The sequence below is a fragment of the Arachis stenosperma genome, chromosome 8 (assembly GCF_014773155.1).
Source record: "Arachis stenosperma cultivar V10309 chromosome 8, arast.V10309.gnm1.PFL2, whole genome shotgun sequence".
Lineage (NCBI taxonomy): Eukaryota > Viridiplantae > Streptophyta > Magnoliopsida > Fabales > Fabaceae > Arachis > Arachis stenosperma.
In genome coordinates this window covers 3,426,528-3,438,284 of record NC_080384.1, presented here as the reverse complement: position 1 = coordinate 3,438,284, position 11,757 = coordinate 3,426,528, and the positions used below count along the sequence as shown (strand labels likewise).

The 11,757-nt window shown below is 29.7% G+C and overlaps 1 protein-coding gene and 1 pseudogene across 1 annotated transcript; both read right to left on the bottom strand.

Annotated features, from left to right (window-relative positions):
- Positions 1-6,115: 6,115 nt before the first annotated feature.
- LOC130945256 (proline--tRNA ligase, chloroplastic/mitochondrial-like) lies at positions 6,116-9,340 on the bottom strand (annotated as a pseudogene).
- A 1,207-nt stretch (positions 9,341-10,547) lies between these two features.
- LOC130946972 (metallothionein-like protein 4B) lies at positions 10,548-11,097 on the bottom strand. Its single transcript, XM_057875883.1, has 2 exons — positions 11,006-11,097; positions 10,548-10,933 (listed from the first exon to the last, which is right to left on the bottom strand). The coding sequence occupies exons 1-2, from the start codon at positions 11,089-11,091 to the stop codon at positions 10,771-10,773; spliced, it is 249 nt and encodes an 82-aa protein (XP_057731866.1). The 5' UTR covers positions 11,092-11,097; the 3' UTR covers positions 10,548-10,770.
- Positions 11,098-11,757: the final 660 nt, after the last annotated feature.

Genomic DNA, 11,757 nt, shown 5'->3' with positions numbered 1-11,757 from the left:
ATGCCCCTATGTTGGCATGTTGCATGCCAGGTCCTCTGCTTTAGCTTGAGTGGGCATGTTGCATGCCCTCCTTTCTGGCGTGTTGTACACCAGTTCTCTGCCTCTTGAAGGATGCTTTTTTGGTTGCTTTCCTTTGCTTGTGCCTTGCTTCTCTTTTGCTATCATTCTCTGACAATTAAAAAGAAATCAAAGCACTCAAAGTACTAATAGAAAAACCTTAAAAATTACATAATAACCAAGCACAAAGTCATCAATTTTCTCCAAGAATTACAAAGAAAAGTACTTAAAATGCTCATACACCACATACCAAACTTAAGCTCTTACTTGTCCTAAAGCAAGCAAAGAATCATACCTTAATCATCAAAGTTTTCAGGCTTAAAATGCAAGGGTGAATGGTAGCAATTCACATGATTTTGGTTAGCCATTTCACTAATATACAATTCAACATAAATTGTTATAATCTTTTAGAGCCTCTATCCTAATTAAATTATGGAATCCTTCCTTGATTCATCACCTTAAAGCAAGCTTATTTACTTTCTTTTCATAGCTTATTTTTGTTGGGTGCTTTACACCTTGACCCTAACCGTGACTCTAAATATATTTTCTCAAATTTTACTCAACACAAAAATACCACAAGCACTTGATTGGGGAGCTCTTTAAACTTACAATGTCCTTTTAACATTTTTCATCAATGGTGCTCAGAGCCTTTGGCTTCCCTTTCTTTGCGGGGTACTTTGCACCTTAAGTTTAGTTGTGACTCTAAATACTTTGTTTTTAAGCTTTGCTTGATACATAAGCACCACAAGCACTTGACTTAGGAGGCTCTTTGAACTCATTTTTCTTTTAATTTCCTTTGTCAATGGTACTCAGAGTCTTTGGCTTCTCTTTAAACCTCTTTTTTTAAATATTTTTCATTATATTCTTGCTTCTCCAAGGCTTTGTCAAGTGTAAGGATCCCATAATAGTCATTTAGATTAAGGCCTTGAACAATTTGGATCTTGTTTGTATTGAACATTCTTAGTTAGATTGGCCTTCCAAACTTACATTGTCATGCTCTTTATGTTCAATCCCCTTTTTTTCTTTTGTTTCCTTCTTAGTACATGTTCTTTGCTTGTTTTATGTATCAAGCACAATTATAATTGTGAGCTGTGATGCACGAGCCATGATAAGCACTTGAGAGACAGAAATCATAAATGCATTATATAAGATAGAATAGGATAACATAAATGCACATAATTAAAAAGAAAGGAGGCAAATAGAATTCAACAACCTTAGCTATCATTGCCATCATCTTCATCATTTTTCTCATCGTCCTCTTCATCACCTTTTAGGCTATGTAGAGCATAACCTCCAATACCAAACTTAGAATGGTTGCTTGTCCTCAAGCAACAAAGAAAAACAGTGGTGATGAAAATATGAATAATCATAAATATCTAGTGGAAGCAATTAAGCAATGCAAAAGCTTATTCAAATAAAACAAATAAAATTAAAAATAAAACGAAAGTAAAGACAAAACAAGGTAACAAATAAGTGGCTAATGCGTTTGCATGGGGGATGTACCTTGCATGAGTGAAGTGTGACAACACCAAACTTGGTGCGAGAATACCAAACTTATTCCATGAAACACATATGCAACATGAAGCAAAAAAAAAAAAAAAAAACTGAAAAGAGATTACTTAACGTTGGGTTGCCTCCCAACAAGCACTTCTTGAATGTCACTAGTTTGACAGTTAGTTCTTGCTAAGGTGAAGGTTGATCATAGTGCTCCAATGCCTCCCTTCTCATTTTGAATGTCCTCCCATTGTCTTCATCTATGAGTTCAATGTGTTCCAAAGAGAGGATATTGTTTACTATGTAAGGTCCATACCATTTGTTCAACTTGTCTGGCTATATCTATGGTGGGAAAGGAAATTAGATTACTTGTTGTTCAAGAGAGAAGTCACTTGTAGGGTTCTTCTTATTTCTCTATCTCTTGGACTTCCTCATACTCTTCTCTTCTCCCTTAGGTGATGGTGCATACTCAACACCAAATTTAAGTTTGATGTCAGGGTGAGTCTTGTTGGTTTCCACAAAAAGGGGCTTAGGTTGCAAATTCTTGTTAGCTTCTTTTGTGCCTCTAACTTGCTACACCACTTCTATTTCTTCTTTGACTTTCAAGCACGGTGGTTGAGCTTCTAGAGGTGCTTCATCAGGGAGTTCTTTGAGACTTGAATTACTTGATTCAACCTTCATGCAATCCTCCTTGTCACTCGAGTGATGCATGGTTTTAAAAATATAAAACACTAAGAGCTCATCATGCACCCTCAATATCAATTCACCTTTTTCAACATCAATTATGACTCTACCAGTAGCTAGAAAAGGTCTTCCTAGAGTGATAGAAGAATTTTCATCCTTTTTCATATCAAGAATAACAAAATCTGTTGGGAAAAAATTTTTTTTACTTTGATCAATGTATTCTCAACCGCTCCATGTTCTTGCTTTATTGATTTGTCTACCAATTGAAGGGTTATTCTCGTGGGTTTTACCTCTTAGATTTGTAACTTTTTCATCACAAAGAAGGATATCAAATTGATACTTACTCGTAAATCACACAATATTCTTTCAAAGGTTGTGTTTCTAATGGTGCAGGGGATTTAAAAAGTTCTAGGATCTTTCTTCTTACTTAATAAATTCCTTTGATTGATTGTACTACACAATCTAGTCATTCTCACTATTTGGCCTCCCTTTAAGAATCTTTTTTTGGGCAATAATCCCTTCATGAATTTAACATACAGGTACATTTATTCAAGTACTTCTATAAATGGAATGTTGATGTGCAGTGACTTGAATATCTCAAAAAATTTAGAGTATTATTTTTTCTTGTTCTCTGCCTTAAGCCTCTGAGGGTATAGGATTTTTGGCTTGTATTCTAGCACCTCTGCCTTTCTTGTTGATTTCTCTTAAGAAACTTGAGGTTAGGGTGCAAGGACGTGTGCTTCTTGAGGAATGACTTCCTCCTTGGTTTCGTCTTCTTGTTGGTCAGTTCTTGTGGCTTTCTTGCTGACTATCTTTTTATTTTTTAAAGTTATGGCCTTGCATTTTTTCACCGAATTTGGGATTGTGTCACTGAAAAAAACATTTGTGAGTTTTGCTAATTGTTGAGCAATTTGTTCTACTTGTATTTTTATGTTTCTAATGGAGGATTTAGTTTCGTGCATGAAATTTTGAGTGTTTTGGACAAAAGTAGAGGTTTTCTGAGAAAGTGTTTCTAAGGCAACTTCCATAATGAAAAGCTTCTGAGGAATTTGGAATTCTTGCGATGGTTATGGGGGTTATGAGGATTGGTGGTTGTGATGAGAGTTGCTAGGTTAATGATGGGGTTGAAGTTATTTTGGTGATGGTTGTTGTTAAAATTATTTTGGTAAGGATTGTTGTTGAAGTTATTTTGCCTCTGACCTTGATTTTTTCACCCAAAGTTAGGGTGATTTCTTCATCAAGGGTTGTAGGTCTTAGAGAAAGGGTTATTATTGTTGGGTGGTCTAGAAGAATTTTTCATATAATTCACTTGTTCCAGAAAAGATTGGCCAAACTCATATCATTCACATTGAGAACTTCCTCCACTCATGTCATAAGAAGCATCTTTTGTATTCACTGCGAAGACTTGCATGTTCCCAAGTTGTTGAGTAATGGTATTAATTTATTGGAATATGACTTTATTTTGGGTTAGAAGAGTATCCAGTGCATCCAACTCCATCACTCCTTTTCTCATTGTTCTTTCGGAGGAGTATAAGTATTGATTATTAGCCACCATTTTAATCAACTACAATGATTTATCAGTGGTCTTTTTCATATGCAAAGAACCTCCATCTGAATTATCCAATGAGATCCTTGAAGTGGTGGTAATTCCATCATAGAAAATCTGGAGTTGCACCCAGTCAGAAAACATGTTCGGAGGGCACTTTCGCAGCATCTCCTTGTACCTCTCTATCAAGTGTTTGAGTTCTTATCAGTGGCCCAAGTGAAATGACATATGAAGTAGCATCAATATATAAATCTTGCTCCATAGAAAACCTGCTTTGAATATATTAGCTTCACCTGATGATTGGTGTGCTTGAGTTACTCTTTTTTATATTTGTATTCGCTGTCCTAATCTTATATCTTCACTTTTATAGTCTTGTATAATACAATGAAAAAAAATAAGAGCAACAAGTTTTCAACCTTTTAGGTCTATAAATGTAAATAATCATATATTCGTCGGTCTAAAATCAAATTCCCTAATTCCATAGAGTTCACTTTTTAATTGATAGGAGCCAAACCACCAATTCTACATTTTAACCATGTATTTGTAAAAATTATACTATTTTTTTTTTGTTAGGGTACAAATTATACATAACCAAGACATGTGCCACAAGGATGAACTTATGATAGTAGTAAGGGTGAACTGACTGGCTTCATTTATTTGCGACATTTTAGTGGATTTCCTTTGATAAACATACTCAAATTGAGGATATTATTAAATTCAAAAAGAAAATCCTAAAATGGATTAATTTATTCTTGATATCATAACCTAAAAACTATTCATTACTTGTTTTACGTTTTTCTTTTTTAACAATAAATAGTTTTATATGTTGTCGATGTATAAAATTTTAGCATAGTGCAGGACTGATCTGAATTAACTCATATCATCTGAACAAATTCAGAATAAGCATAAGTTAAAAACCAGATTCAAGGAGAACATTATTTTGCCATAATCTAAGGTTATGCTACCATTAGCCTTCTTCACTTCAAACAAGTAGATGATTAATGAAATTATATTACTAAGCAGAATCCATTATTTCACACAATTTAAAGCATGTTTGAATAGGAGATATTTAGATTTTAAACCGAAAAAATGAGTGAACATGTCATGAAGTGCTATGGCCCTCTCCAAAAATTCTACATCTAAACAAAATATTTAAACAAATTTAACCAAGTTGTTATAACCACTTTTTAAATCACGCACCTTCTTCTTCTTCTTCTTCTTCTTCTTCTCTTCTGTTTCCTTTTCCTTCTCCTTCTCCATTTCCTTTTCTTTCTCCTCCTCCTCCTCTTTCTCTTCTTCTTCTTACTAATATCTCTGTTGCTATTTTTTCTTCTCTGTATTTTTCTCTTTTTTTCTTTCATTATCTTCTTCACCACCACCATCACTACCTTCTCCTCCTCCTCTTCCCTTTTTTTATTTGATTTCTTCTTTTCATTTATTTTCCTCCTCCTCCTTCTCCATCATCATCATTGTTATCATTATATCGTTATCGTCATCATCGTTATCGTTATCATCGTTATTATTATCGTTATGTCTGATCCAAAATTAATTTAAATGTATTTTTGTTCATGATTCAGTCTTGTTTATGTGCTTGTTTTTTAACTAAGTTTATATATCGCAATCATTAAGTAATTTCAGTATAAAAACTAAAAAATTTATGTATATTTATTAACAAATTTTGGTGTATTGTTATTCTGATAAGTTATGCATAATTCCAAACTCAGCACAACGATGATAGGTCCAACCCTTCCTTCTTCAAGGTAAGGGAGAATATTATCTATAACCTGACTAAAAAGTACACAATTTATCCAATTATTCCTGCACATTTTTGTGCTTTTGTATCGAAGTTTCGGTGTAAAAACTAAAAAATTTATGTGTATTTGTTAAGAAATTTTGGTGTATTTTTATTCTGATAAATTTTGAATAATTCAAAATTCTTTCTCTTCTTCTTTCTTATCTTCTGCTAATTCTTCTTCTTCTTCTTCTTTTTCATCATCATCTTCTTTTTTTTTTCTTATTTATCATTTCCTTCTTATTTTACATTCTCAAGTTTCTTCTTATTTTATTCTCATAATAAGAATAAAAACAAAAAAATATAACTAAAAAAAATAATACTATAAATTTACTAGGAAGAGGATAAACTAACATTCATTGAACTAAAAGTAAAAAAGAAATAAAAAAAATACAGCATTAAAGGAGATATTTTTTGTTTTTGTAGTAATATTTTGGTGTAAAAAATTAAGAAATTTATGTGTATTCATTAATTAATTTCGATGTATTTTTATTATGATAAATTCTGTATCATTCAAAACTCTTCCCTTTAAATAAAAAAACCTACATAGTAGACCAAGGACCCGTAGCCCATTTGCCTTGTGATATTGCTACTTTAAGATCATCATATGAGTTCACATCTACAATATTGCTGCAAAAGAAAATGCCGTGCTTTTTCAATATGCTAGTGTTATAGCATAAGCCAAAAACCAGCTTCAAGGAGAACATTGTTTTGCCACAATCTAAGGTTATGCTACCAATAGCCTTCTTCACTTTAAACAAGTAAATGATTAATGAAATTATATTACTAAACAGAAGTCATTATTTCAAACAATTCAAAGCATTTTAGAAAAGGAAATATTTAGATTTTAAACAGAAAATGAGTGAACCTGTCACGAAATGCTATGGCTCTCTCCAAAAGAGAGGACTGTATTTCATACAACTTGTCTTTCACAAAATCCACCAAAATGGAAGGCTCCATAGAGATTCCAAACACTTTTCCCTACTTCCCATCCCAGGAACATCTCTCCTGGATATCATGACACTCTCACTTGACACATCATGAGGACCAATTTCAATTCTAAGAGGATCACCCTGAAATGAGAAGGTGCATATTAGGTAAGCACAAGTAGAAATTTAATTTGGCAAGAGTTTGCATTAAGCCAGAAGCAACTACTACATCAGATTATTTATATCAAGCATCCAAGTTTAAGAGAAAACCTTCATTTCCCAGAAATTGAATTTCCATCCAGGAGTTCTTTGCTCTGAGTCATCTAGTTTAACTTTAATACCTGCCGTACGAAGAACTTCTTTTACAGAAAATGCTGCATTTAGAACAACCACTTTTTCTTCATCCTTCTCCCAAATAGGTACAATTAGCACCTAAATGAAGCAATGCATATCATCAAAAAGTATAACCATCAAATGAATTAAATTATCAGCAAAGGTGAAAAATGTTCCAAAGGATCATCCCAAACCAGTGACTTAACGTGACTTAGATGTGCAGCACCCTAAAGTACCTGTATCGGAGCAAGCCTTGGTGGAAGCATTAGGCCGGCATCATCTCCATGGGTCATGATAATGCCTCCAACAAAACGTGTACTAATTACCGATGATGTTCGCCAAACATGCTGCATTTGTCCAGTCTCATCTAAAAACTGCATAAGGATAAATCTTGAGCATCTGCATCTGATATAAATACTTGAAATAAAAAAAAAGGTATGCAAATATAACAAAGTCAATCAAAATTTGAGGGTAACTGCCCAGGTATCATGGAAAGCAAAAATAGCAAATGAATAAAAATAACTAGTGCATTTAAGATGGGAGAAGGAGCATAATTTCTTGAAAAAAATTAAGTAAATTGATAAAAACAAGTGAACTTCACACCAAGAAAACATTTTGCAGATCTGCAACTACTAAAATGTCGTTTAAATACCTGTGTTCCAAAGGCACAAGAAAAGCTCTGGACAAGATTGTGGCTGGTTCCGGCTTGCAATGCTTTCTTGTAACCCATCATGACCTCAATTGTATAGGTCTTATTAGCTCCAACGAATGTTTCTACTTTAGATTTTCGACCTGCAATAACAGGTATTGCAGCTTGCTCATAAGCAAATTTGGTATAGAATGTCAATCATCTGTATAGCCTGCAGTTGAATAGAAATACTTACTAAGATCACAGTGATGAAGACACTAAGGCTTAACATAGCGAAGATCATGACCTCATTTTCTGCCTCTTCAGGAGTTGCATGAGCAGGATGGCCCTCTTGCCAAAGAAACTCAAGGGTCCTAATAAATGGTTTTGTGCGCATCTCCCATCTTGTGACATTCTGCATCATATTCATGTGTCAGAAAGTCACAAACTATCCAATCACATAAGCAGACAAGTGTCTAATCACAAGTACAACAGCGGAAACATTTACCTGATTAATCAAGAGAGGGAGATCACGGTAACTTTAGAAACAATTTTGATATGGCAGCGTATTTGATTGGAAAGTTATATGAAATTTTAGTACTCCTTAATTAAAAGAAAGAGAAAAAGTTTGTATATAGAATTTTACTGTAATTAAGAAGAAAAAAAATATTAAAATTCTGTTTGGGCTAAAATCTTTTCATTTTATTATTTTAATTTGAGTTTATTTAATATTTAGATTAACATTAAATTATTATAGAATTATGATAAAAATAAAAAATAAAAATGTAAAAAAAATAAATTATTTACAAAAATATTTTTATTAAGATTAGTCTATTTAATCACTTAAATGAACAGGTTTTACCTCTAGAAATAGATCTTATAAAAATAAAATTTTTAACACACTCACTTCTATTAATACAGTATATATTTAAATTTATCATTTGGATTGTTAATGAAATAAGACTATATTTTATAGTACATTTTAAATTTATTCAAATCATAAAAGTGATATAATTTTAAACGATTTGGATAATATTAATTTGATTTTTACTTTTTAATTGAATTCAATTTTATACAAATGATTGATTTGTACCGTGCCAATTTGAATTTATTTTTTAAACTATTTTGATTTAATCTAATATAATTTGAATTAAATAGAATTATATTCTATTTAAATTTAAATTTTTTAATTTAAGTAGCTCATTCAAATATTTAATACATATATTTAAATAATATTTTAAATTTTTAATACGTGTATTTATATATATTTATTTAAATAATATTTAAATTTTTATTAATAATAACATATTTTATTTCAAAATATTTAAAATTTAAATTTTTTAAATTTTAAACCTTATTATTTGGATGATATATAATTCTATATATTTGCTAATAATTTTTGTTGGTGACGTAAGAAGGTTAAATTTAAAATAAAAGAAAAAAACAAGCGTCAAGAAAAGTTGCAAGTCTATAACATCACTACGAAAAAATATTTCGAATGGTCATGTCAACAACCATTTAGTGTCAATGCTTTGGGTAAACAATTTAATTAAGTTCCTTTTAAAAAAATAACTTAAACAATAATAAATAAGTTATTTTGTATTTGAATTTTTAGTTTTAAAAATATTTATTTTATAAAAATATGATAAAAAATAGTAATATTAGAAAAAAAGTCATTTTTTTTACTTTTCTATAAATTCCTAAATAGCTTCTTAAAAAATCACAATTTAATTTTAAAAATTGCACCAGATATTAATACTACTTTTCATAAACCAAAAGTAAAAAAAAAAATTACTACTCAATTTTTAAGTAAAAAAAAAAATTACTACTCAATTTTTCTTTTAAGTTCAAATGTACTCTCTATTTTGGACTATCATTTTAAAATTTTTTTAATCTTTTAAGCGTAAAACAAATAAAATATTTATCATAAACTAGGTTTTCAATTTTGGTGACCATAACAATTTAAAACCTGCATGGTACCAATTACTAATGATTAAATTAACAAATATTTATTATAAATTATTCAAATAATAAATTATATTATAAAATAACAAAAGAAATATTTATCATAATATTGTATGTTTTACCCAACAAAAAGTTGTTTTTTTTTTAATGTTTAAAATTGTTTCATTGTTTTCGCTAAAAACTAATTAGACGTTATAAGTTTTTACTATATTAAAATTAAATTTTAATAGAATAATACATACTTTTATTTTTTAATTATATATATCAAAATCAACTACTAATTAATTAAAATAAATTCATTATTAAAATTAATTACTAATATAAATTATATATTAAAATATAAATATATATATTAAAAACAAATTAAACTACACATTTATTTATATATAAATAAATTAATAATTAATTTAATAATTAATTAATATATAAATATAAAATACATATTAAAATATAAATATATATTAAAAATAAATTAAATTATATATATTTATATATAAAAAAATTAATAACTAATTTAATAATTAATTTAATAAATAAATTAATAATTAATTTAATAATTAATTTTAATATATAAATATAAAATATATATTAAAATATAAATATATATTAAAAATAAATTAAATTATATAAATAAATTAATAATTAATTTAATAATTAATTTTAATATATAAATATAAAATATATATTAAAAATAAATTAAATTATATATATTTATATATAAATATATTAATAATTAATTTAATAACTGATTTAATATACAAATAATATTTTTATTAATTTTAGATACTGATTTTTTTTTTGTACTAAAATCTTCGTTGAGAATGGTTAAGTGGTCCTCAAATCTTAGAGGCCTGATACAATTTTGGATTTGTTTCTAATTTTCAAAGCCATACGATTCAAGTCCAATTTCCTAGTTTCCCTTCTAAATAATCTCCAAGTTCTCTATCAATCTCTATCTCTCATTTGAGCAAAACCTATTACAACAGCAGCATAGATGTCAAGTATATACTTCATAGAATAATGCTCACAATAAGTTGCATTAAAATTTTATTTCAAGTATATAACCCATAAAATTACACTCATAAAAAATTGCATTAAGATTTAAAATGCATAATTTGATACATATATAATGAACAATCCCAACTCACAACTTCTACTTAGTAGAGAAAATTATACAACACGTCCATTATTCATTCAGAAAAACAACGAACGCGAATTAACAACACATTCATTATTAACCTACATGACCCCTAAAAATACGCATAACAAAACCAAAATACACCATAATAAAATAAAAACCCACATATATCTACGCTTGTGATGGAAATAATAATAGTACTAATCAGGCACGGCGGCAGGATGCACAAGCGCAACCTGGGCCACACTTGCAACCAGCTCCAGCAGCAACTGTCTTGGGACATGTGCATGGGTTGCACTCACAGTGCTCTCCGCACGGACATGTCAAGTGTTGAGTTCCACCTCCACCTTCACTCTCACTTGCACACCTGCCAAAGTTGGTTCTTGTTAGATTAATTGAAATTAATTAATGGGATGCTAAGACGAATTATTATGAATACCTGCAGGTGGAATCACCAGGGCAAGGAACTGAGCAGCCACACCTATCATTACATCTTGCACCTCCTTTCATTGCTTTATCTGCCATATTTGAATCTCTCTCAAATATTTTTTGACGCTTTGAGAGTACTATGTGTTGCCTTTTTATATATGTCTTAAGAGATGTCATATGTCATGTTAGCTTTCTAGGTGGCACGCAATAATCTTGACATGCAATTCTTCAACTGCAAACACGTTGAGTCATGCTGTATCTAACATATTCGAATCTCTCTTTCAAATGTTTCTCCACGCTTCGAGAGTGCTCAGAGATGCCATATGTCATGTTAGCTTTTTAGGTGGCAATAATCTTGACATGCAATTCTTCGGCTAAACACGTAGAATACAACATACGAGAAATATTAGATAGGATTAGGATAAATTCTTGATGAATCAGCACATCTATCCGCACAAAATAACATCAATATTATATGATCAATAAATATTATTATTTTTAATGAGTACTTAATTAATAATAATTTATATTTATATTTATATATAGGGTAAAATATATTTTTTGTTCTTAAAATTTGGCAAAAATTTTAAAAATATCCATAAATTTTATTTTATTTCAATTTTGTCCTAAAAAATTTTTATTTGCATCAAATATATCCTTGACGGCTAAATTTTTAAAAAATTTAACACCAATTTAACAATAATGCATAAAAATTATGCTTGATTTGTTTGTGTTGAAAGTTGTTCTTATGAAATTATTATT